At 42.0% G+C, this 26,936-nt stretch overlaps 2 protein-coding genes across 3 annotated transcripts; one reads left to right on the plus strand and one right to left on the minus strand.

The window, feature by feature from the left end:
• Positions 1-110: 110 nt before the first annotated feature.
• On the minus strand, positions 111-20,284 carry GNPAT (glyceronephosphate O-acyltransferase). Of its 2 annotated transcripts, none has more exons than XM_071431429.1 (16): positions 19,959-20,284; positions 16,359-16,550; positions 13,773-13,949; positions 12,806-12,935; positions 10,498-10,625; positions 9,966-10,041; positions 9,226-9,377; positions 9,005-9,135; positions 8,103-8,326; positions 5,631-5,876; positions 5,137-5,216; positions 3,274-3,414; positions 2,287-2,386; positions 2,100-2,193; positions 1,096-1,157; positions 111-802 (listed from the first exon to the last, which is right to left on the minus strand). In XM_071431429.1, exons 1-16 carry the CDS (start codon positions 20,187-20,189, stop codon positions 759-761), a joined length of 2,208 nt encoding a protein of 735 aa, XP_071287530.1. In that variant the 5' UTR covers positions 20,190-20,284; the 3' UTR covers positions 111-758. The 2 variants fall into 2 exon arrangements, with proteins under 2 accessions (XP_071287530.1, XP_071287539.1); XM_071431438.1 differs by having other exon boundaries at positions 16,359-16,547; positions 19,959-20,283.
• FSAF1 (40S small subunit processome assembly factor 1) lies at positions 20,188-26,843 on the plus strand. The gene is made up of 6 exons (XM_071428598.1): positions 20,188-20,445; positions 22,839-22,895; positions 23,946-24,041; positions 24,731-24,817; positions 25,806-25,858; positions 26,491-26,843. Exons 1-6 carry the CDS (start codon positions 20,188-20,190, stop codon positions 26,618-26,620), a joined length of 681 nt encoding a protein of 226 aa, XP_071284699.1. The 3' UTR covers positions 26,621-26,843.
• The last annotated feature ends 93 nt before the right edge of the window (positions 26,844-26,936 follow it).

Below are 26,936 nucleotides of genomic sequence, written 5' to 3' on the forward strand. Positions count from 1 at the left end.
CTGGGAGCGGACTGGGAAAAATAAAAGCCCTGGAAGATGAGGGCAGAACTCTGTCACCTCAAGGGACAGCGCAGTCAGCGGTGAGACGGGGAGAAGAGACGACAGACACGTAATCGACGGTGCTTTAATTCAATGTTTAAATATAACATTCATTAAGTAATTAAAATAATGCCAAGCTGCCTTAAAAAAAAACAAAAAAAGAAACCTAACAAAACCAAAACCAACCCAAACACAAAATACCAAAACACAAAACCCAACGCATTTATCAGTTCTGGTTATTGCCCAAGGTTTGATTTGTGCTCTTCATTCATAAGGGCCTTGCCTTACATTTAGCCAGCCAGCAACATTTTTTTCTAAATATTAATTTTAATAGCAAGTCTTTTAATTCCCTGTTACATTTTCACATCCATGAAATACTTGAAACCAATCACATTCCTTGTTACAAGTCTAGAAAACTGTATGTAGGTAGCCATTGCTGTGCACATCTCTTTCAATGTTTATTAAAAAAAGAGACAATGTTTAATTTTTTTGAAAAAACAAAAACACGGTGAGGATGTACATACACCTCTAAGCCCCTCAGCAGCAATTCCTAAGTGGTAATGGAGAGCTGTCCAGCTGAAGAAACACCTCTGTGCCTCCCACACTTGCAGGCTGGCTGGGCAGGAGGGGAACCTTGTCTGTTCCTATCCCTGCTCCAGTGGGGCAGTGGTCCATGTTCTCAGTGGGAGCTTACATCCACTCACAGCATCAGGAACCATTCAGAGTCGTGCAGCCACAGGTTTCTGTACAGGTATCCGAGCATCTAACAAAAAAACCCACACTAAATATTTCTGATCAACATGCTGTAAACACCATGCCAATAAACTACTTCTTACTTTACTGCCCTCAGCCACTGGATTGCACAGTATGTGAAATAAAGAAGGGAGATTTCAAAGCTGCAGCTAACGATACCAGAAAAAGCATTGTAAAAAAATATTACTAAGATTTTTATGCAGTTAAATCTATGGAATTACTAGCTAAATCTAACATATGTGCATTGTCCAAAGTAATTTATAACTTGAGAAGCTCTCTTCAAATTAATTAGAGAACACTTACCAAACATGTCCAGGATTTTACTAACAGCCTCTTGATTTACACTGTAAGTGAATCCACTGGGCCTACAATTATTAAAAAAAAAAAGTTTACAAAAAAATATTCCTTATTCCAGTAATTTCTACACAAATAATCAAAATTAAACATTTTCATAATTACATAATATTTTTCATGACACCAGCATACATATCTAATTGAAGAACATGTCAAACTTCTACTCTAGAACACTCATGGTTTCTTTACCTTTTCTCTTGTTCACAGTCGCCAAATTCTGTTGCACTCAATTTATTCCTTTTACTTGAAAGGGGAATTTAGCTATAGACATTTACCTTAACCTAATCATTTAATAAACAGAGGCATAAGGAAATAGCTCAGGTCATCAGCTGCCAACTATGTTCTGTGGAACACTCAAGACACTGCAGGGACTTATTCTATTGGGGACTTCCACGATCATACTTTTAAACACAGTGAGGAGCACCCCAACAGAAATTCATTTGATAACAGAATAACACATCATACAGCAACAGGTGCATTTTAATCTTAGGCCTATAAACCATGAACTGTGTAAAAAGACTCAAATTATTAAGCTCTCAGTTAAACTGCTTTGAGATGAGTTCAGTGCTGAAGTTCTTCAAAACTACCAGTATTCCTGATTATTGCTTACACTGCCTCACAAGGCTTACTGTAGCACACAGTATTACAAATAAGCAGTGTGTTCTCTTCTTATCAGAGTCTTGGGAGCAAAGTTGAAAACAAAAGGTGAAGGGAATCAGAAGCAGCCTAATAGTGAGTTAATGAATTTTGTTAGGTCCCACAGGAGTCTTTCCGCTATGAGGGCATGCCATTCCACTTCCACATCATGTACAGAAAGGAACTACTGCATCTTCTCTATGACTCCAATCAACCTCTGGTGCTCAGGCAGTTGGGGTTCTGCTGTTCTGCTAGGAGCTCAGACATTAAGCATTGCCACTAAGATTTCTATGCACCAGGTATCTAACTTTACTTACATTTTCTTCTTCTTCACTGCACCCAGTTGCACAAGAGCTGATAAGGCATTTTTCTGCATGTCAGAAGACAGAGCTTCATAACATTGTGTACTCCCTATGGAGAAGGTAGAAACACAATTAAAATTTTTATAATTTTCAATTAACAGGCTACTCTTGTAAAACCATATTGAGTAACAGCTGTACACACCCTTCTCAAGAAGTTGAAAAACAAAGTTGCGGATTCCAGGTATAAACTGCTTCTCAGTAAATGCTTCTTTCATTTCCTTTGAGAGGTATCTGAAAATTAACTAACATTTTCAAGAAAATGAGCATTCCTTTCTTTTAGATTGTCAGCTTGTAACGAGTTATAAATAGATGTGTCCTTGTAAGTAATACTATTCCACTTTGAAAAGCGCAGGGAGGACCTCAAAAGGTATTGCATAGGGCTACTGAAAGTTTTATTACTGCTTTACAGGTAAAAGAATCCCAATATTAAAATAAGACTCCATATTTCTATAATAGCTACCTTAGACATTAATTTTACTTCTTATTCTTACAACTCAAAACAGTTTAACTTTTTTAAAGCAATACCTGCTCTGAAGATGAGAAAAAATGGGCACATCAGTACACCTCATACATCAGATCACTAACTACATTCCGCTATGTTGAACACCTCCAGTCTCACCAATCTTATACTGACTTACCTGAGATTTTATCCTTCTGGGTTTGTATGTATTACTTACTACAGGAATGTAAATGTTTCATTTTATTAAAACCTTGGAAAAACCAGAAGAATTTAAAGAGAAATGGGTGGAATTAATGATTCCCATAAAAGCTCTCAGATAGGAGATGCAAACTCATTTCCACACCTGGCAGGACAACCCACATAAAATGAATTAAGCAAGAGCTCCCCATAAAAAAGAACAATGAACCTGGTAGCAGCACACTCCCTATGAATCTTATAAACCCACAATGAGCCATCACATCACGTAGCAGTTACTGCTTTGGCAAATTGGACAAGTCTGAGCCAAAAGCTAAAACTGGGATCCTTGGGGAAGGGTGGGTTTAAGATTTATTACTGCTGTTTCTTAACTTTTGCATTTCTCAGCCTATTTACACAGAAGTATCACAGCTCTCTTACTTTCCCTACAAAACACAAGAAAAAAAAGAGATCATTTTCTGAAGGACAACATACCTGATAACCTTCCACAAAAGGTCTGAACATAGCTGACAAGAAAGACACTGTACCACTTCCTTTGTCAGTAGGGTAAATCTCCTGTTGACTCGTTTGAATGGCATCACATTTTGTGAGTAGAAAACATCCTTCCTCAAAATCCTGGGCAAGAAACGCATAACTAAAATTCTAATATTTACAGAAGTGCAGCTACCATTTTCCACAAAATCAACAACAGAAACCACAACAGGGCACGACTTTCATTTCTGAACACAGTTGTCAAGAGACTTGAACCAAAATTTTTCTGTCTCCCAAAAATACCCATATAAAAAGGCAGTGGGGACATGTTCTTAAACATAGCAGTTCCTCAATGCACAACAGACCTTGGCCCAAAGAAAGTGGCTGTAGCTGCTATTGCAACAGCCACCCTGAGCTCCCTCAGGATTTTGTCAAAACAGGGTCAGGTTGTCCAGTTTAGAGTTTTTTCCTGGGGGTGTTTTTTATTCATTTACCTATTTTTAAACTAAGGGTTTGCCTTTATCTCATGTCCAGTGTTTGCAATAAATGATAATACAGATCACTGACCTGCCCTCTACCAAACAGAAAACAAATGGCCAAAAACTTACAAAGTATGGAAATGTCAAGGTCAAAACCATTTTACTGCCAATATAGGCAAAAGGGGGACAGATTACACAAAGGGATGGGACAAGGTCATGACAGGCAAATGAATGAATAAAGCGGTGAGTGGGTGGCTAAAAGATCCCTTAGCATCACAGCAACTCTTTCATCAGACTCCAGCAAAGTCAGTCATAGCCAGCCACCTTCCTGCTCCCTGCTACTTTCTGCTATTTCAAGAAAGCTGCAAGAGGCAAAAATTGTCAACAAATAAAACTTAACTGTGCCAGTCAGCCTTTAAAAAAGGCCCAATTCTCATCTATATAAAAATCTATGAGATTTTAATACGTTTGCAAGTCTTGAACATTCTTGTGAAAATTATACTATCTCTTTTTTAAGGCAGGAAAGATTGTAACTATCACCATCATTTATTTGTCCTCAGCATTGATAAAAATAACATGTAATTAGTTTAAAATCCAGTTAAAAACTACACATACCAATTTATATTGGGTGTGAGGCTGAACCAGCTTTTTAACTGATAAACTTGTTTTCAGCTGTATTTCAAGCAGGCTGGACCTGAGCCAGCTCTGACCAAGCAGGTTTGTGTACAAACTGACAGAGCAAGTCTTGCAGAGAGCCAAGGGCTGCCTGTAGTTTTCCCAGCTTGCCTGTATCCAGCTGTGCTAGGGGTGCACACAGGCACACTGAGCCCTGGAATAAGGCAGTGTGCAGGAACAATACTGGCTTTGTCTGACTGATGCCTGCATGGAGCAGGAGGTAAAATGAGGGGAAACTCTTTTTAAGCAAAAAAGGATGCAAGTAAAGCTTCCAAAGACTCTAAGAGGGAAACTATTATGCCATTAGGAAAGCTCTCACTTCAAAAACCTTCACAGGCTGCACCACTGACAGCATTTACACTTCTTTGAAAAGACTGTTTTAACACAGATTTTCAGATCTGTGCTGGAAGACTGGTAGCTTTATGTGAAAAAGCCAAACTTGTGCTACAGTTCATTTTAATAGTTCAGAATTGGGCAATTTAATTATTTTTATTTTTTTTACTGGAATGGAGAAAAAAATTGCATTGACAACCTTGTGGATTCAGACAATATTTCGCAATCAACATAATGACCCCCTTTGTAGTTCTCCCACTTACAGATCAAAGTGATATCCTGGTAGGTAAACAAAGCACTTGTTTAGCAGAGCCCTGGAATCATGCTATTTTAATTGGTTGCATTACTATCAGTATTTTTGTATAAGGGATATTTTTACCTTCAATGAAATGCCAGGAAAGAAGATGAACTCATTAGAAAAAACATCTCTCAAGAAGTTGAAGCAGCTATAGACTTCCTCTGAAAAAAATATTGTAAATGCAAGTGAAGAGCCATTTACTCCTTATTTACTAGAGTACCTACTTCAAATAAAATACAGACTTGGCATTTGAAGCATACATACAAAGGCAGAAACCAAACAGAACAGCAAGTACTCAAAGCACTTGATTCAGCTGTAAAGAAAAGGAAAGAGCCGGGGCTTGCAGCTTCTCAGAACATGCGTTAGATGCCACAATCAAATCCTACAAAAGGATCAAAGGGTAAACAAACAAAAAAAGGGAAGCAAAATATCCCCATGCCCTCCCACCACATCCACCTTATCCCAAGCATAACAGTCTCAGATACCTCCCTCTAGCAGTCACAGGAAGCTGGTGCTCCTCTCCCAGCCGATGGCACAGGGAGCAAAGCCAGCAGCTTCCCAGAGCCCCAGGGTACCTTTTCTGAAGCTGGGTGCCATCTGCAAGGCGACTGCCACCAGGGCCGGGCGCACAAAGACGTTCAGCAGCTGGTTCCTGTACGTGGCACACATGAGCACGGCCAGCGCGTGCCTGAAGACGATTTCCCCTACGGCTCCATCTTCCACTCCCTTGTCATTCAGGACCACATGGCCATCGACAAGGCCAGCGATGTTGGAATGCAGGGTGAGGCCAGACAGGACTGCTTTTTTGGCACACAGGTTATCTAGGAGGAAAATACAACACTCAGGAAGTTGCAAAAGGGAGCATAACTCTACTGAAACAGCTCAAAATGCACCAGTATTTCAGACACTACACCAAACATTCAGTTAGAGAGCTGTTCCAATAGAATCCATACCAGGAACTGGCAAACTAGGCATAGTATGACATGGTGAGAACAAATTTCAGACATTTCTATAATTAAAATGCTTAGAATTCTTCCACTTACTAACAACTGCAAATTGTAATTGTTCCTTTGTCTCTGGAACAAATATTCTGAGCTTTCAAATAGAAAAAGGATATATCTGTTTGATGAAACATTCATTAGTAAGGAAACAGAGACTATGCTTCTGCTTAAGCATTTCTGACATTACAAGCTTTGAATCAGAGGTACAAATCTTTTAATAAACGTTTTCATCAACTCTCATACATAAGCAATGCCTCATCCCAAATTAAATTTATAAAAATTCTTAGCATAAATATTATTACATAACATACGTACTCAATGAGAAACATTCCCTGCATCAAATCAGAAACAATTTGACAAGCAAGCAATAAAAAATTCATTTTTAACACTAAAATACACTTTATATGCTCACTGCACCACAGGCATATCAAATCAATATAGCCTCTGACAGAAAAAACCCATCGTATTCCTTTCCTCTAATACAGATTTCATGTAGAGTCTCCTTTCATCTTATTTACTCCTTCAACCTACTTTGAGTTTTGCTAAAGCTCCCAAGTTTCTCAATGCAATAGGAAGCAGAAGTCTGTGCAAGTAATTTTTACACTTCCTGTTTTGAATATAAAATTTTGCAAATATTCTGCCTGTAACGACCAACCAGCATGACAAGGGCAGAAATAACCAGCTGTTTGGAGACCAGAATGGAGAGCAAACATGCAGTTGCTGGCATCAGCAAATTGGCCTTTAAAATGTATTTCTTCTTTCAAATTGACAATCCAAACCAAAACAACAAACCCAGTATGCAACTGATGCTTCGAGCACAGACAGCACACTTGAACAAAGTACACTCAGCTGTTGTCCCTCCTCCATTTCTTTACCATGCCTATTTGCTATTTCCTGACTACATGACAACTCTACTAAAGCAAATGCTTACTAACTGTTGCTAAGAAAATAAACAAAATAAATAAGCAAATCCGGATGTGGTATGTTTTTCAGTCTACTGTGTAGTAAGATTTGAAATGTTGTTTAAGTGTTGCCATGAAATTCTTGCTTTTATCAGTCTGGCAGAAGCAGACCTTGCCTGCATTCCCTGTAGTGCCAACCCCTGAAAGAAGTGGTTCTTTTTTTCCAGAGGTAACAGAGCTCTTTTATACCAGCAGTCTGCTCCTGTTTCTTTATTGTAGTAGTGAGAGGGATCCTTGATTATACACAGGACTACAAAAGCAAAGATCCTTGGCTTAAGTCTACCTACAGCAGAAATGCACCTTAGCCACGTGCATTACACAATACCACTCTTTGCTAGCTTTACCACTTACATCCTGAGGCTCTAAAATTGCCTGTGTCACTCTGGCTCACAGAGGGAAATTTCAAACAAAGTTTGAAAGCACAATCAATCTTTCAGCAGACAATATATACACTATACATACACACACACACACATATATATATATATATATATATATAGATATATAGATATAGATATAGATATAGATAAAAATATAAATAAAAGGGAGGGGGTGTATATAAATCATCATTGTTTCTGGAGATAAAATGAAATTTAAAAATAAACAGACAACTGAGAGTTTTGATTTCCTCTACCCATTTGTTTCTGCTAGTTCTTTGCACCAGTAACAACTTATACTGTAGCCAGTACCAGGCAGGACATGTAGCATTACACAGAGTTAAGTGGTGCAGATCAGACAACTGCCTGTGACTTACACACAGTGCAGAAAGACAGGAAAGACAGACACTACACAAACTGTAGTACTCTGACAAAGTACCTTATAATTTCCCTCTCACTTGATAATTTCCCTCCCTTCATGATACAACATTAAAATGTCTGTTCTGTTTCCACCTGTTTTTCAAAGTATTATCTTCAACAGGTTAAGTCAAAACCTGTCAGATTTCAGCATGATTTTTAGCATATCCTAAAATCCATTTATAACTCTAAGAATTCTGTAAAGCTGTTACTGTACATTGCTTCCATAGAAATATAATTTATCTTTCATAAGCAACAAGAGGAACAGAAATAACACTTTCTCTGCATACCAGGCCATTCAATGAATCCTCCAAAAGTCTGTGTTAAGCCTTTAAGCCACAGAGTCTTTTCTATTAGAAGCTCAAATTCCATAGCTGGCAAATTCTGGAGCAGGACAGCAGCAACTAGCACCCATGGGCTCAAAACCATGTTTTCTATTTGCAGGAGCTCCATTTTATAAGCTACATCACTGACAAATTCTTGGATATCCTCAGACGGCTTTTGGGGAAGATGTCTGAAAAAAACAATGCAATTTAAGGTAAAGAGCTCAAAAAGTCTAATAGAAATAACAACCCTCTTTATTTCTTTCATATTGTTCCCAGATCTGTCACTTTACAGCATCTAGCATCTGCAGGGTGATTCTATGTGCTATGTAAAACAGAAGTATAGAGCAAAGAGCATCAGTAGTTGCATGACAGTACCTGAAGCACAGACCTCTGTACTGATGCTGTATATTTGCTGTCTTCAAACAAAATTCAAAAGCATTATGTTTTACAGAAAAAACTGCAAAAGCAACACAATCCAGTCACAGCTACAGCTCTCCCTGACATACAGTCACTTAACAGCTCGCAGGAATAAAGCAAGAAGTGGGAGGAAGGTGAAAATTTCAAGTGGCAAAAGCACCACATTCTCAGGAATCAGAGTTTTGCCTGGTTCATGCATCACCATTAAATTTTAAAGTGGTGTCTTCTCAACACAGGGAAACCCACAAGGAACAATTCATTTCAGAAACACGCAGTCACAAGCACAATAAGCCCCTGCTCAACCAAACAGGTTCAGCAGTTTGAACAGTCAGATGGAGGGAGGTGAGAGAAGATGAAAACAAAGTATAAGAGAACATCTTAGTTAGTTCACATAGGTGTAGACTAAACCAATGTTTTTCCTGTGCATACACCATGGAAAAATGCAGTACCTGGGAACCAAATTGTATGGGCACCGATTGATCCTCCCAGATGCCAAGGTTCTAAGGGATACTGGCTGGCCAACGTAGATATGTATGGTACCAAAATTGTCACTGAGGATTCTCCTGGCTTTTAACAACCCCTATGAAAACGTGAAGAGGAAAACTTAAATTCTGGTGCTACAGGGTGTGTATACGTCCACTTATGTTGTGTTCTTAAGGAATTTACATACAGATGTAGATTCTTTGGGCTTTGGGACTCCTAGGAGTTCATATGCATAGAGAGATTCTTCTAATATCCTCTCATAGCTGATGCTGATGGGAACAAGGTATGTGTCAAAGACTTCACGTTTGAAAAAGGGTTCCATCACAATGCTGAGAAGACCTGCCAATTGGAAAAAAAACATTAATCACCTGTCCCTTTCAAAGAGGGAAAAGCCACTGCAATTTAACTTTGAAAAGGATATCTTTGTATTTTAGAAACTGCTAATAGGTGTGCACTGTGTCTGTTCTCTCTTCAAGCAAGCAGAAGCAAAAGACATTGCCCAAGCCTTAAAATAGAGGGTAAATGGAAGCAACACTCTTGGACGGCGGTTTGTGCTCTTTTTAGCAGCACTGCTCTGTGCTTGCACAGCATCTTCCTTCTAAAGATTCCCTGTTACTTCTACAGTTAGAACCACAATATTTCCCTGCTGGCCAGCGGATGCCTATTGTCTAGGAAGAAAATGGTGAAGAGTTATTGAATTCAGCACACAATGGGGCAAAGGGAACAAAAGCAGTAGAGTGCAAGTGAAATGAATTGCTGTTCTTTGTACGGCCTTGGAACCCAGCCATGGTGTTTTCCATACTCTGACAGACTTCCACAGTTTCCCTCTACATTAACATCCCTTCCTATCCGAAGAACTTACAAAGCACATAGCCACTAATGAAAACACTAATAATATTAGAAGTTCCAAATCTTAAATAAACATACCAAATTTTGGAGTCAGAGTCTTGGCAGTGCGGCTTCTAGTCCCCTCAAGGAAAAATTCAATTGGGGCATAGCCACTCTTCAAAAGTAAAACATACAAACAAAATCTAGTCAGAAAAAACATTTCTTCTTTATTGCCCACAAATAATTTTAAGTATTTCAAATGTAAGTAAGTTGGTTTTTATAATGAAAGACAAACATATCTAACTTAATTCATCTGTAAGCATACATTCATCCATTGTATTTTTCACACCATATAGTTTAATTAATGAAAATATTGAGTATTTAATGAGCTATGGGCACACAATCCGAAACAACTGATGAGGAGTAATTTGTTTATCACTTACTGAACTGTGTAATAATAATAGAGTGCACACATGGTCTTCACCTACAGCAAATCTGAGGTAAAAAGCACTTACTCAGATCACCATGAAGACTTTCAGTCACACAGCCAAGACATCCTGCATATCTCACAAGAATTGTTCCAAGAGAGTATTTCTTAGTACACATTGTGAGATCTCAGCAAGTTATTTACCCTTAACATGGTTTTTACATATTCAGCAAACACTGCCCAGTAGAGTCTGTTCCCACCGAAGGAACGTCGCATAAAAAAGGCACCTGCCCTTCGTAGCAGCTCACCAACTATTTTCATTTCTAGGAAATCTGAAAAACAATCAAACAAAAAACAAAACCACACACACACAATTTACTGATTAATATCAGCCAGCAGAACCAACCACAACATTTCTAATATGCTGACTACCAGAATACAGAAGATCTCTTTCAAGGATTCCTTTGTTGCCAACACATTTATTTGCTTTCAAATTGTCTAGCAAGACTTATACAGACAAGAATGGCATATTATAATATGCTTGTGATTTTTTTAAGCTGCATTCACTTAGAGAGCAATTGATTTTCATAATTTAGATGGCCAGAGTTCAGCCATAATAAAGACTAAGTTTCTCAAGTACATTGTCTCACTCATCTTTAGAAAAAGCAGCTCCTACTGAACATATTCCAGAAGACACAGAAATTAGGCAGCCAATTAAACTACATTAGACCATCTATGATCCTGACTCATCATTGTGGGGGATGTACACCAAACCAGCTAAAATTATTTTTTAGTTTTTCAGTTTTAAGCAATGATAGTCAATGCTTAACTTGTCAAAAGCAGGAAAAAACACTTAATGTTAACAAAGTTCTTATGGAAGCATTTAAAACAAGCCCAACATGTAAGCTGGCAACATACCACTCCAAACTCCTTGCCACCTCAAACCATGAAACACTGGAGAACAGATACGCAGTTAAATAAATTCGTATTTCTAGTTGCAACACTGACAATGACTGCCCTGAAGATGTCACAGGTGCCAGACACATCATCCCAACACCAGCTAGATTCCTGCTAATGTACTGTATGAGGATGTACTGGCAACTGTTTACCTTCCCTTAGCTAATCCCTACAGATCTCTCTGTATGCTTGAAGCCAAGAGATAACTAACAAAGGCACTTGCCACCTATATCAGGAGAGTCTCTCCACTCAGCACAAGTGCTGATTTGAGAGTGACTTTGTAAACCACATCTTGTGAACCTCTAACATGACATGCAGTTATGAAATATAACTACAACCATAGAGAACTGTGTTTTCTCCAGAGGAATTTAAAATAATACACACGTGCAGGCAGCATCAAGCTACAAGCCCCTGATTCTTTAGGAGAACTTTGACCCTGAAGCACCCAAAGCATTTAAAAATGTTAATCATTAAAAAAATCCTTGTAAGCTAAACTAGTAGTACCTTAAGATACTATTTTGAGGTCCAAAACTCAAAAATACTCTAATCCAAGTCAGCAAAGGACTACACCAATACCTGTAACAACACGTGAGCAGATTCTACAATACACCACAAGCAAACTGCAACACCTTGATCAAGGCAGCTGTGAAACATGGACTTGTGAATGTAACCTGCATCGCCCAGATGCAGCAAACTCAAAGACCAGGGAAATCTCATCTTCCAGAGGAAGCCCGTTCTCAAAGCTTTTATTAGTCTTGCTAACCTCTTGACTGGAAAAGCAGACAACAGTAAAGCAGAAAGTTCCAACATCTCTGCTAGGTTACTTTACCTGTGCATGGAAAGGTAACAGTGCTGCACCAGACCTGAGTGGTTTTCGGCCTGCTTAGAAGGCCTGTTTGATACTCCTGACTTCCAAGAACAGATTTCTAAGTTAAGGGTTGACAGTATCCAGATTATCAAAAAGTACATTAACTTGGAAGACACTGTTCAAGCCCTCAAGAATTGTTTCCTACAAATTTACTGGCTTCATCTGCTTTACAACTAAGTATGCCCAAAATCCTGACCTCTAATATGCCATATCATTTCCCTGCCAGCTCTGTTCTCAGCATGTCACGAAGTTCTGCCAATACCTCAAAGGAATCAGTCACATCAGAAACAAGCATGAGATGTCTGGTACTTTGTAACTGGCTGCTGTGACTGCACTTTAAACTGTATGAAGTACCACAAAAAGTTCTGCACCCACAGTAGCAGCTGGTCAAGTTCTTCCCTGTTACCAGGCTATGAAAGCAAATAGAAGTATTCTTCCCAACCCTTATCTATGCCCCAGCCTCAGGTCTACAGATGGGATACTTCTGGGTGAACTTGCTAAGAAAAATATTCACCTTTGACAGGACTCAGCACCAATGAGAAGCTTTCAGACACTATAAGCAACTTACCCAAGGAGGATTTAACAAGATATATTTGGAGCAGAAGTTAAACACAACTACTTATAGTTGCAGCTACCAGAGAATGCTACCAATTCTCTGAATCCTGAAAATGTTAAAAACATACTTGCCTATTCCTGCTGCAATGACAGGCAAGGCCAAGTCATAGGTGTATAGCAAATAAGACAGCATCAAAAAGTCTATGTAGCTTCGGTGGCTGGGCAGCAGCACCACGGGATGCTCCTGAATGGCGTGTTGCAACTGAAAAAGAACAGTGCAAACAATATTGTCCCAATATTTACTGACTGTTGAAATTTGCAAATATAGACTTGCACAGGGCTTAAAGCAAACAAAACCCCATTTGCTTGAGGGTTGCTTCTCTGTCCACACAATCAATACCTCTTTCAGCACAGAACCCATTGGAAATTTGGAGCAGATGTTTCCAGAGTAGCCACCTGAGGCTCACAAGCATCACAAGACTCAAAAACTAGGGGCACCCCATCATGGGATAGTCTAATTCCAATCCGTTTTAATGGGGATGGGCAACCAAATAGGGGCTGTCAGGACTGACATTGCTGACTTCCAGGGAATGCACTGTACCCTCCAGAACAGCAATATCCTGAAATGAAATAGGGGGACAATGGTTTGGGGAAACTGAGGAAAACCTAAAGCATCTCCTTCCTCAGAGGTGCACAGTGTTTCACCACACTTAGTTGCACGAGGGTGTTGCTGAACAGCCATGTAATATTATATTGTGACCCCCAATTCAGCTAAATGCATTCTTATTTTATAAGATCAGATAGAAAACACTCTCTCAGTGGCTGATCTAACATACTCACAGGTACATGGTATTCCTTATCATAGGAAGCATTTGGAAAATATACAAAAAATCCTGACAGCTGTTTGCCTCTAAAATACTTACATATCATCTGTCTTTCCTCCTACATTTACTAAGAAATGCACTAATAAACAAAAGTGAGTGCTGTCTTTTTTTTTTTTTTCAGAGAGTATTTTTCACATTTGTTATTTGTGATTAGAGCTCTTGTCCAAGTGACTGGTCTGAAAATATTTTAACTTTTTCCTCCCACCAGTACTCACTCTCTGCATTCCTTCTTCATTCACACAAACTCTCTGGAAAAGCTGTTTAAATATTTTGCTCAGAGTGAAGGCAAAAAATCTGACAGCTCCTAGTTGCATACGGTGGCCCATCTCATCCAGGATTTCTGTGGCTTCTTCTTGAATAATATCAGGTGATTCTCCCATTTCTTTTGCTAACTAAAGAGAAACAAAACAGCAATGACAAGTTGCTCCCTTCTCTTTGCCCACGTACACCATTCTAATGTGCCACAGCTACTATGGGAGAACTACTGCAATAGTCCACAAGATTTTGTTTTATGTAATAGGTGTGGACTAAATCATACAGAATCTGTCTGGTGCCAGCCAACAAAGCCAAGTTAAAGATGCTTAAAAACCAAAATAACCTTGGACATCAATGGTGGCGGGAGGACATATAACAATCCTCCCCCCAAACACAACATATGAATGTTTTAACTTGCAGCACATTCAGAGGATATTTAAGTTCAAAGAATATTTCCTATATTATCAGTCTGAAGAACACTCTGTGCGTTTTTCTTTCAATAGTAAAATGAAGCCTATGTTTGTAGAGACAGTCAAAATGTAAATATTTTAAGTGCATTTGGGTTAGAGTTTACAAAGAACCTCAGCCATATCACACTACCATTTCCTTGTGATGCATTCCTTTGGCAATGGAGAGCTGAATTGCATACAAAGCACTGTCTCTACCAACTGTGCATATCAATGATCTTTCTTCTGTTGCCATGCACATTCCCTTTTGAAGTTCCTTGAAATAGATTTAAATAATGGCCATCCCTCCAATTTGGTATTTGAATCTAGAAATATTTATTGAAAAGTTAAGCCTTTTACTGTTATGGAATAAGGAACATGACTTTTACTCAACATAGAGGAGGAAAGGAATGTCAGAAGAAAAAGCCTCCAAAAAAGCACACCTCTGTTTGGAAGCCAGTGCTGCTTACCTATTATTTCCATTTTGTGACATAAGAGAAAATCCATCTCCTCCAATCTACCTCAATATACCTTACTATCACAGCTACTAGGTCAAATGTGTTTTCTTAAATGCATTACCCATTATCCTACATATTTCCACATGCAGTTTAAACTGATTATTTTAGCCACTTAAAGAAGCCATAAACTGCTTTCACTTAAGCCTGAGAAAATCAGCCTTGCTTAGGAAGCCAAAAAATTCCTCTTGTTATTCAGCAGGAAGAGATTCTGTTCTCATTCACCAGCAAAAGGCTTACCATACAGTTCACTTGTGTGATTTAGGGGCAAATCCACTGGATATGGCACTAAGAACTTTCCAAATCAGAAACCAAAACCCCAGACCAGTCACATATAGAAAGCTAAAACAAACAAATGACCTTAACTTCCCACACTGAACTTTAGTAACCTCAGCAATTTGGCACAAGAACAAATTCCAGCATGCCTGTGTAAAGCTGTGCAAACCTTGCCCAGGCAGGAGGGACCCTCATCGTAGAGGACTGGGCACATTGCCCAGGACACTCTCAGTTAGAAACTTCCAGTAACCTCTGGTGCAAAACTGGGAACCAGGCTGCAATGGCAGGTCTGCTAACTCCCTTCAACCACTTGATGCAGCCAGAAAATATTCATCAAAATAATTTCCTATCAAGAAAGTACTTTAGAAGAAAACATCACACAAACGTCTTTCTATCAAATCCTCTGTAAAGTATTTTCTTTCAGTAAATTTTTTAGTGTCTCTGGAGTTGAAAGATTTTTTTGGCTTTCATACTACTTAGCAATCCATAATGGAAACAGAACTACTTTGTGGTGTAGAGTGACACACTTTACTTTGTCACATTATAACACATTTTGATGTATCACAGGTAATACTAGCCATTAAAAGAAACAAATAGAAAAAAATTTACAGCAGCCTGTCACTCAGGACTAACCAAAACACCTTAGGTATTTTTACACGCTCGCAATTATTTTTATGGCTACTGAAATTAGTTTATGCTGCTAATTAACACACACACATATTTCAGGTATTTAAAGACAGTGCAAAGTATCAGCCAGCCTAACCATAAAATACTTTATTTGTTATAAAGTAGTAGCTGCCCTTCATGTTAGAACAAAAAATATGGTTACATCTTAAACAGTATTTCTAATTCAAAGAATTATCTGTGATATAGAACTCTCATTTTAGTGAAAGTAGCATTTAGGACTTGTTCATAAATGCATCATTAACCTATAAAATTCCTACAAGACCCCCCTAAAGTACAAAAACATCTGCTAGGAAGGAGAGTGCTAATGTCTTTCACAATGTTGTTCTGTGGTGAGAACAGTGGAGTATGAGGAGAAAGAGAAAAAAGAAGTCAGGCACACTGGATAAATTAATGATGAAGTGTTGTATATGCAAAATCAAAACACTGTTTCATGAACCTGACAGTTTTAGTGGCAACTCCAATATTTTCTTTTTCCTGCCAAAAGAGTTATTTATTTACTGGACCATCTTCCAAACTACAATTACCATTTTAACAAGGTCAGCAACAATTTCTTTTTCCCTACTGCCACACAAAGCTTGGCTGTGTGATCCACTTCATCTTAGAGCTCATTGTCCAGACTCACCTGCTTGATAACATACTGAACTTGCTCTGAGTGGAGAACAGCACTTTTGATAGCGTTGGGCTTGCAAGGTGAAAGTCCCTTGTAGATCACCGGGGTGTAACACTTCATGGCGTATCTCAAGTCACTGGACAACCGTCTTTCCTCCAAGATATCCTCAAACTCATCTCTCTTCTTTGATGTGAGCTCTTTCTGCTAGGAACATACAAATGAAGAATGAGACACTGTCTCAAGCTGTTTGGTGACCTGCTTGGCTACAGCACCAAAATATAGATATGTGCTACTTCTGCAACATTTAGGGTTTCTTCTTAGCTTTCAATAATGTCTGCATGTTACACTCTGTGACTGCAGGAACCAATACCACCTGCTTGCAAGAGTGATCCAGAAAGAAACTAAAAAGCAAAATAAACAAACATACACCCCCCCAACCCCCCAAAAAACCCCTCACTCTAATTCCTTTCAATTGCAAAGATCCCCAAATCACCGTATGCCATGTTACTTCATTCTTCCTCCCCCCACCCCCCCCCCCCAAAAAACCCCTTACCTTAATCCCTTCAACTGCAAAGATCTTAAAATCACCCTATGCCATGTTACTTAATTCCACACAACAGGGAGAAACTGCGAGAAGACATGGGTTTTTAAAGCTGAAGTGTCTTGCCTCCAGCCTCTCTGTAATTAATAGGTATTAACTAAAAGACTTTTGATTCCAACTCTCACAGCTTCATGAAGACAATACCATGATTCACATTATAAAAACCCAATCATCAACACACAGAAAATAATCCCTGCTACTTAAAAGTTGCATCTGGAACCTTGGTGACTTGTAGCTTTCACACAGCTTGGATGTAAGGTGCATGAAACATTAGCAGGCAAGAACAAATTAAAAAAAAAACAAGATACCTCTCTGTCAGCCACATGAATGCAATACAGTGCACATGTAGGTAAAAAGAGAGCACAGCCTCTGAGTAATCAGTACCACCACTGCCAAGCAGGAAAAACCCCAGGGCACCAAGAACTAATTGTGGTTCCATCCTGCTGCAAAAAATTCAGACAAAACTCTTCCCTTTGAGCTACCAGACCCTTGTGCTGGAGAGAGATGTCTCCTATTATCTCCTGTATCACTACAGTTTGTATGAATGACCCTTCAGTCTTCCCAAGAGTGAAACTGTATTTCTCCAGGCTTCAAACCAGCAGCAACAGCCACCAGGTAAGTAAGACAACTGGAGTAAGCCTCTGTTAAATAAAAGAAGTATTAGTTATGACCAAACATATTTATTAGAAGATATTAAAAATAAAAATGCTTATGTCTTCTTCCACAGTTCCACTTGAAGAGTAGCACTGGCAATCTTTTCACTCATTCAACCTCCCCTTTCTATATCTGACCCGTGCAGAACCAAACTGATAATGAAGGATAAAACATGCTTCATGAGCTCCTTCAGTGACCTTTTCTGGTGCTGAGTGGAAAGCCTGGCCAGCAACACACAGGGGAACACCAGCAAGAGATAAGCAAAATGCCCAGCAGTGGCAGCTGGGTTTTCAGCCTTGGGAGAGGGAGTCGGGTTTCACTGCCAGCCAGCCAACCAGAGCCACATCAGCAACACGGTCAGAGCAGCTGACATTTAGAGAGAGCAAACCTTTAGCTCCTGTCCATTCATCACCACAAGGTAATTTGGTGGAACAAAACAAAACAACTCAAATCAGGAATATCTCCACTTAAGAACGACAAAAAATCCTTCAAAGCCTCATCTGTATCAAAAGTCAATTTCGTTTTATTGGAGGACACAAATCTCACTATAATGTTTGACCTTCTCAAGTTCTTTTACCCACACAGGACAGGCAAATTTGGAGACCATCCCTCTACTATAATTGCATTTAGTAGATTGTATAACTTTTCTTTCCACAGCTGCAGTTTAGAGAATTAACTGCAGAACAAACTCAGCAGGGACTTTCAAAACAATCCCATACAGGTATTAAAACTTTTAGGGGGTTTTGTCCTGTATGATTTAGCATTACAGCTTTCAACCTCTCTTCTTTCACAGCTTTCAATTGGTTAGTATTTTGCAAGAGCTGAGTAAGCTAAGATCTGTTAAGACGACTGCAAATAGTTTCTATCAGCCATCTGTTGCTGTTGACACCTTATATCAAACCTCTTGATTAAAATAAAACAAAAATAAATCCCTTATGTTGTATAATGGCAAAAAAAGCTCAGAATAGTAGCAGAAAATGACTCTAAGTATCACCTACTCAGATCAGTATGTGACAAGTCATTGCTCAGAATATCTAAGCAGTGTTTATGTCAGTTACAAAAAGTTAAAATCCTGCAATCTGCAACTACATGAAATCCAGACAAAGAAAGGCAGCACTCAGCACAGGCATGATCAGCCACATCAGCAGTCACCACACTGCTGCAGCTGTTCCCCAGCACAACTCCTGTGAGCAGAGTTTTGCTATGGCCATGCCCACTGAAAAATCACCTCTCTGCCTCTGCTCTTCGTCTGAGGTCTTCAGACTTGATGTGCAACTGAATTCTCTCCATGGCAATAGTTATTTTCATGCCCTGTTCTGAAGGAGCACTGAGGGAGCCAAACCACACACTTTACCAAACACTAAGGATTTGCAACTGTGCTTTTACACATTATGGCCAAGCTGTTGTTCCAGCTTCAATTTCCAGCTGGTAGAGAAGACACTTGGAAAACATACTGTTGGAAACCCGGACATCAGAAGATTCGGTGGCACACACTGTTACTGTGACAGCGGTGAAGTGTGGAAGCAAAACAGCAGGAGCCTGGAACTCCTCTGCTTCCATATAACTAGGATACGCAATGTAACGATGGTGCTCGCGATGCCCTTGGGATACCAGCACACAGACAAGACACAGAAGTTTGGGAATCTCCGCTGAAACAAGAAGTGGTTTCCCTCTCTCCCTAGTCCCCTCCACCAAACGCTTGCAGAGAGGTGGGGTTTTGCACCCCACACCTAAACCTCCTTGTCTGAGGCTGGCGAAGGAGCTGCGGGGAACGAACAAGGTCAAGAAAGTAATTTACACTGTGTAACACGGGAAAACCCGCTTCGGCCGCTCCATGCCCACGACAACCTCCCAGCGCGGAGTTCCCCATGGCTGGCAGGACAGGTTGCTGCGGGCTGAAGCCCTGCGGAGCGCCCGGTGTCCGGACCCCTGCCCCCGCAGAGAGCCGGACTCCGGGACGCTGCCTCCCTCAGGAGGAGACAACACTTCCCACCGCCCCCAGCCCGGCCGGCCTGCCGCGGCAGCTCTGAGGGAGCCGCGGCGTTCGGGATCGGGAGCTCTGGCTGTCGCGACTGTCACGACAGGCACTGAAGGAGCAGCTGAGGCAGCGAAGGGCGCGCGGGAAGATGAACTGCTGAGGGAAAACGTCCGGTCCCGCCGGGGCCCGGGAGAGGCCTCGTCCCTCCCTCCGGAGCGCAGTTCCCCTTCCCCGGGGACACGAACCGGGGGTAAGGGATGGAGGGGCAGACTGCGCCAAGCACCGTCATTCCCCTTCAGAGAGAGCGGCGCCGCCGCAGAGCGGGTGAGGTGACCAGCCCCTTCCCCGCGGCACCGCTCCCGCCGCCGCTGCCGCCTACCGAGTACATGGGCGCCCCTCGCCGCGCCCGCCCGGGCGCCCCCGCCGTCGCCATAGTCCTGCGAGCTCCGCCGCGCCTCCCCGCGCCCCGCTCGCCTGCCCTACCCCGTCGCGCTGCCCTGCCGCCCGCCGCCGCCTCCCGCGGCGCCCATGGCCCCGCGCCGCCCCGGCCCGGCTGCCTGGCGCGGTGCGGCGGCGGAAGGCGGGGGCACCGCGCCATGGGCGGCGCCATGTCGGGTGCGACGGGAGCCGCCGGGGGTCACACGCCGGCCCGCCCGCTCGCCGCGGCAGCCATGGGACCGCGGGAGCCGCGCCGCCGGCTGGAGGCGGTGCTCGGCGCCCTCTACGACCTGGGTGGGTGCGCGGGGCTGGGCCGGGCGCTGCGCCGGCACCACGGTCCTCCCGGGGGGCCGGGGAGGGGGCCGGGCATGGGCGCTCTGGAGCGGAGCGGCGGTGCGGAGCTGACCCACGGCATGTGCTCGGCACAGGTGAGGAGCCCGGAGGCGGGCGGCGCGCTGCAGAGGACGGCGAAGCGAGAGCAGTGCTGCCGCCAGTGGAGGAAGAAGAGGAGGAGGACGAGAGACGGGAGCCTCAGCCGGCGGCGGGCGGGCGGCGCGGGGCCCGCGGCTTCTTCGGGGAGCTGCGGGCCGAGCTGAGCGCCGCCAGCCCTGCCCCGCCGGCCCCCGCCGGCCCGCCCGCCGTGGAGGTCGTGGTGTTCCGCGGGAGGAAGAGGAAGGAGCGGCACGGCCCCTCGGCAGCGCCCGTGGGCCCAGCACAGGTAGAGCCGGGCGGGCGCGGTCCCCGCTGCCCCCGAGCCGGCCCTGCCCGAGGGTGGGCGCCGTGGGGCGCTCCAGCCCTCTGCCGTGCCTGGATTTGTCCCTCTTGTGGTACAGCTGCCTGGAAACCCGCATGGTTTGGCCATCCGCGTGCTCAGTTCGATGGCATCTGGTCCTGCTGATTCCCAGTGGGGCTGCTGGAAACAGGGGCAGGATGAAGCAGGGGAGGGGGCAGGACTTGAAGACCAATTTTTTATCAATTTCAGATCTCTGGATAAGAATCCTGTGTTTGAAATAGGCGCATTTCAGCAAACTAAATTGATTTGCTGACAGGCCTGATGTTACGGCAAGAAGTGAAAGAGATGGAAGTCAAAGCCTGTTGATTACTTCAGTGCCCAGAGTTTTGTGTGCTGCTCTGTTCCTGTCAGTAGCTGTGGATGCGAAGTGCTAAAACTTGCTTCTCTTCTCTGGCATCACAGCAGCACTGGGCCATTGGCAGGCAGCATTTGTTCTTGGAGGATTAGTGTTGGGTAGTCAGTGGGGGAAGGCATGACAGCATTAGATATCAGTCCTCTGGTTTGGTTTCTCACCACTAAACTGCTTTGCACTACCAAAAACTGTAGCTGAGTTTCTTCAGCAGGGAGATCTGGATAGGTTTGGCTGGAAGCTGAGCTGAGGGGTTGATTGGTCTCCAGATTTTATAGCTTCTCTGGTTGTTTTCCTTGAGTTGTCTTTATGGCCTTAATATAAGAAGCCCATTCTAAAATAAGCTCTGATGGGCCAACATACGGCTGTCTTGAGTTCAGGGAGACTTACTGATATTGGGGATTTGATTGCTTGGAACTGGGGACTTCAAGAGACTCAAGCAGTTATTTGAATCCATAAACTTCTATGCTTTTCCCAGCATGTCTTCCTCTAAAAATTCTCTTAAGCTTTTTTATAGCTGGAGTTTTTTTACCTGAAAATACTGGTGTTACGCTTGTTAGCAAAATGCTCTGAAGATAACTGGGTTTATTTGTGGTTGAAATCACAATTCTCTATAGAAGCCTTGCAGGACTGAGAGGAGTTTGTCTGTGATGGATGCAGAGGGAAGCCCTGGTGTAACCCTTGGGCCTGAACCTTTGACTTACTGTGCCCTGAGGTCCTGCAGAGTGAAAAGGAAATGCATGACATGTATTTCAGTTCAGCTGTAATGCTTATGTAGTACTCGGGTTTCCTCTGAGCGGATTGTACCTTTGGGAGCAAACGGGGTAATGGCAGTTTGCCTGCCTGCGTCAGCATGCTTGGGAGGGGGCATAGCTTCCACTCAGAGAGGTGCCACAGCACATCCTCCCTGAAATCAGAAAGCAGACGGTCTAAGACAATCCTGGGAGATTTGTAACTGCTCCACAGTGCCCCATGGGGGAGACTCCTGTAACAAGCAAGCATGGAACTCTCCCTGGGGATTTTGTGCTTCTTTTTCTTTCTAGGAGATAGTGTATTCCCCCTGGAGAGTGCCCCTCCAAACTGAGAACTGCTGATGGAAGGTGTCTGTGTAAATTGTGGAGTAGAGAAGATACACTTTTCTCTGAGCTCATTTTGAGCCAGTCCTTTCTTCAGCCTCTGCTAAGTGGGTTCTGCCATTGCTGACAGTGCACCCTTTGGAGCTGTTTCTCTGGCATTAGTGAAGCTGGATATGGACACTAATATATGTCCATGCCGTTAGGAATTAAGCTTGTTCTGTATATTGCCCCAGCTGTGAGTACATGCTCACTGTTCCCAGTCAGTAACAGTGACTCAAATAAAATGACAGTGAGCTATCCTACGTTAGCTGTTCGGTATGGGTTTGGAAATGGACATATGAGTGATACATAGCTCACAAGTGGCAGTTTTTCTCTTACTTACCTAGAACAATGCCATTGGAACTGTCTCTTTTAACAGATCCTGGTAATAAAGCTAGAAAAAATGCTGCTGGAAACCTGTGTATCATTCCATACAACTGACTTTACATCTCACTGCTTTTCAGAAAGCTCCCCCAAACACTCATCCTCACAAAACAAACCCCAGTCAGCATTTAAATGGTGTTACTTGTCATATTAATTTGAAATGCTTTGTTTTGTTTATAGACTCAAATAGTGAATGAAGAGAAAAATGCAGTCAGACAAGAATTTAACTTTGAAAAGGTAAGTCAGTAGGATCAGACTAATGTCATTTAATGTACAGTTATGTGTACACATATACTTCAGAAAGCTGTGGTGGGACTGATGGGAAACCTTTCTAGAAATGGCTAGGTGAGGATTCTGGGTGAGGATTTCCTAATAGGAAATCTCTCTTGTAGGTGAGGATTTCCTAATAGGTAATTCTGGCTACATGCCACACCAAAGGAGGAACAGGCTGGCAGCAGTCAGCTGCTCCATGTGGAGAGAGATGTGTTACAACTTCATGGCCTTTCTTTCTGATCTTCCAATGAGAATTTGAGGGGGATGTGTAAAGGTGCTTGAATTCCCATAATGTTTAACATGGTTCTTTCTGCCCTATGGTGTTAAAACACTGACATCTTATGTGGGAAGGAAAAAAAAAAGTGTATTTGCATCTGTTTTTGAAACAACAAATTGCTTTTTCCATTTGTCTTTTTATTCTCATCTGTTCTTACGTGAACATAACTAGCATTGGCCATCTTATTAGCTACTAATTTGTTTACAGATCTGTGCAAGTTGTTTTGTGTGCCTAATCATGGCTCAGGGATGCGTTATGATCCAGTGGAATCTGTCTCTGGAGATTCTGCATGGAGCTCTGTACTAAGGAGCTAAGGAGGGTGGAGAGTTAACCACAGATTTAAAAAAGATTATGGATTCATTAGTGGTTTTGCCATAGTATGCTTGTGTAGTGTTAACTCTACCTATGTGTGTAGTCAAACCACCTTCTGCCTGTCCATGTTTCTCAGTGATAAGTGCTCATTTTTTACATGGAAGAAATCCATTCCATGTGTTACCTTATGTGAAATGAGGAGATTTGAAAATTGTCCTCCTGACAGTCCTCACCATCCAGAGATTAGTTGGACATGGTTAACTGCTCTGCAGTATAGCTCTGAACTCAGTTTTATTTTATAGCACACCAATTTCCAGTATTAGCCAGGATTTCCTCAGGAGTATGACTTCATTGAACTCTTCCAGGCATTGCTTTACAACAGGTTGGACATTATGAAATGCCTGCAATTTTCTGCAATGTTCTAGGCTCGCCTGGAAGTGCACAAGTTTGGAATCACTGGCTACAAGAAGCAGGAGCAACGTGTTTGGGAACAGGAGCGTGCTATCATGCTGGGAGCCAAGGTAGTTGTCCCTTGGTTTGTGCTGGAGGTCACCCAGCTGTTACAATGTAGAAAAGCAGTAAAGAACATGAGGGGCTTTGGTATTACTCCTTTAAAACACAAAATCCCTTGCCCTGACCCTTCTCTCACTTCATCCTTACTTTTACGTCATCTGTTCTGTCTTGTCTATTTTCTGTAGATGATTAGAAAATTAGTATGGTTGTGTTATCAGGAAAGTATTACAGATTAAATATGACTGATCAGGCTGAAAAACAACATTTACTGATTTTTAATCAGGCCATTCACAAATAAATAGTTGGAGAATGGGGCTCACTTTTTAAATCTTCATTCTCACAGACAGATAAAGATGGAGAAAAGTTTTTAGTTCATCATAACTAGTATAAAACAAAAAAATAATGTTTGAGGTGTTTTTTAGGAAGTGGGTTGGGTTTTTTTGCTCAGAGTATGTATGTAAACCTTGTAGGACTGATAACGGAACAGAATTGTCTCTCTCTGCTGTCCTCACCAAGAAAGAAACAATTTGTGATTACCTGATGTCTCTTGAGTCCACTTCTCTCACCCAAAAGGAAATAAGCATTTCTAATGTTTTGCCACCACAGTGTGAAAAATGCTGTCTGTACAAGTGTGTGAATAATTTTTGAACCTATTTGAAAATTTAATCAGCAGTATCCCTCCCAATCTTTGTTGCAGCCCCCCAAAAAGGCACATATGAACTACAGGACTTACCAAGAGAAACTGAAAGAGAAAAAAGCAGTGAAAGATGCTGATAAGGAAAAGGTTTGTATGAAATTTTCTGTAGAAAAAGGCAGTGTGTAGGAGCCAGCCCTCTTTAAAAGAGCCTGACAGATAATACCTCAGGAGCGGGAGGAGTGCCTGAGCTTGACACCTGCTGCTCCCTGTGGATTGGGCTCCTGGCTCCTACAGGATTAATCTCATTGGTAAAAGTTGGTTGTGTGCACTATGAAGACACAGAGTTAGGCTTGTGTTGTGGTTGGTTTCCCTGCCTCACCCTTCCAGGCTGATAGACTGATGACACAAAATCAGCAGTGGGGTTTTTTTTTATCCTTTCCTCTTAAGAGGAAACAGAATGGTCCCCAATTAAAGTTTGTTGCATGTTGTCTGACCATAGGGAGCCAGATCTTCAACTGCTTTTTTATCAGCAAAATTCCATCTAGGATCCTACTCATTATTTAAAGCAAGGGTGAGGCTTCTGTTGCATCCATCCTCTAGCACAGCCCATCTGGCTCTAAGCCTACTCTCTACCTCCTTATGGAGCCTTCCCATGTAGGTGGGAGCAGGCTGGTGGGGCTGGTAATTGCTCTATCAGCCTGTTTCCTGCCGCCCTCTTCCCCAGGGACCTACTTCTCCTGCTCTGTCATGTGGCTCAAGGTGCATGACCAGTCACAGCTGAACCTGTTATTTGACAGCTGCCCTCAGCTGGGTGACAGGACTCACCTGCCTGGTAGCAAGTCCATCTTCTGACCTTGGGATCTGTCACATGCCCGAGAAGGAAGCCTCTGCTTTGCACGTGGCAAGGACAGCACGTTGGTCGTGAGTGGGCTGTGCTTTCCATAGGCATTAGGAGGGGCTCTGGGTGCTCCATAATATGTTGCATCACTTGTTCTGTCAGAAGGTCTCCCAACTTGCTTTAAGTTCCTGCTGCTCTGTGAAGTAAAGGCTATTTACTGAATGTTCTTTGTGCAGGTGGTTGTTTAACCAGCATGCTCTGTTCCTTTTTCATTAAAATGTGCGTCTTTAAAAACAGGAACATAAAGGTGATTCTCTTAAGAAGAAGAAGAAGCAGAAAGAACAGGAGAGGTGAGGTGTTTTTAACATGGTCTCCCCAGTGTATCTCCCCTGTGTAATTGCACAGTCTTACTCCAGAAATCATGCACATCACAGTGCAACAAAATTCTCTGGGTGCTGAACTCCTCAAAAAATAGTGACACTGCTCAGTGCCAAGCTGTTCCAGAGGCTTCAGTTCCACAGCTTTTCTTAAGAGTATGTCAGTTCTGCCTCAACACCTCTTAAGACTGCAGCGGGAGGTCAGAGGGATGAAAATCCCTGTGTGCAGACTCATGAGACACCACTTGCTCAGAGCATTTGCCCTAAGAGATAATTTCTGCAAAGCATAAGCTACAGTATACAGAGGCTTGAAAGTGAGCTGACATTTCCTAATCCTAGTGCTGCAGGTTTTCTCTGTACTCTGTCTTCCTTCTCTATCCAAAAATCTTCGTGTTTCTAAACTTTTAAAAATGTAAATCGTGCTGTAATGTGCTGTAAATTTTGCATGTCTATGAAGGAAAAATGTTCTGAAGTTTTTACATGCTATGGTGTGATAGTCCATAATACCAAACTCTGCATAAATAGGTGGCTTTTTCACCATATTAAGCATTTACCTGTGTTTCTGCTGTTTATTTTAATTTTTGTTTTTCCTCTCCCTCTTTCAGGAAGGCCAAGAGGAAGAAATCAGTGCCTAGCATTTGGCCTGCAGGACAAGTTGGAAAATTCAGAAATGGGACCTTGATTCTGCAAAGCCGTGACATAAAGAAAATTAAATCATCTAAAGTTAGCAAATGAACTTCATGATACAGAGTGAAATGGACAATATGCAAATATGCATAAGAGAATTCACATTGCTAGCAACACAGACTTCTGGGGCCTTTTGCCTATCCACCATATCCTAATTTTTTAATCTTATTTGTTATTACAGGATTTTTATGTACCATTCTGCTTTGGGATGGGTATTAGAGTTTACTATTTTATAAATAAAGATAATAAAGATTAGAGTTCTTATTAAGAATGTTATACAGGCTATTTTTATTAGTCAATATGTGCTAAAAAAGCCCTTTTTTTTTTGTAGAATCAGCTTATTGGCTGTAAGTAAAATACTCAT

The sequence above is a fragment of the Agelaius tricolor genome, unplaced genomic scaffold, assembly GCF_023055355.1.
Source record: "Agelaius tricolor isolate 1412-34295 unplaced genomic scaffold, bAgeTri1.0.p SCAF_1, whole genome shotgun sequence".
NCBI classification, from domain to species: domain Eukaryota; kingdom Metazoa; phylum Chordata; class Aves; order Passeriformes; family Icteridae; genus Agelaius; species Agelaius tricolor.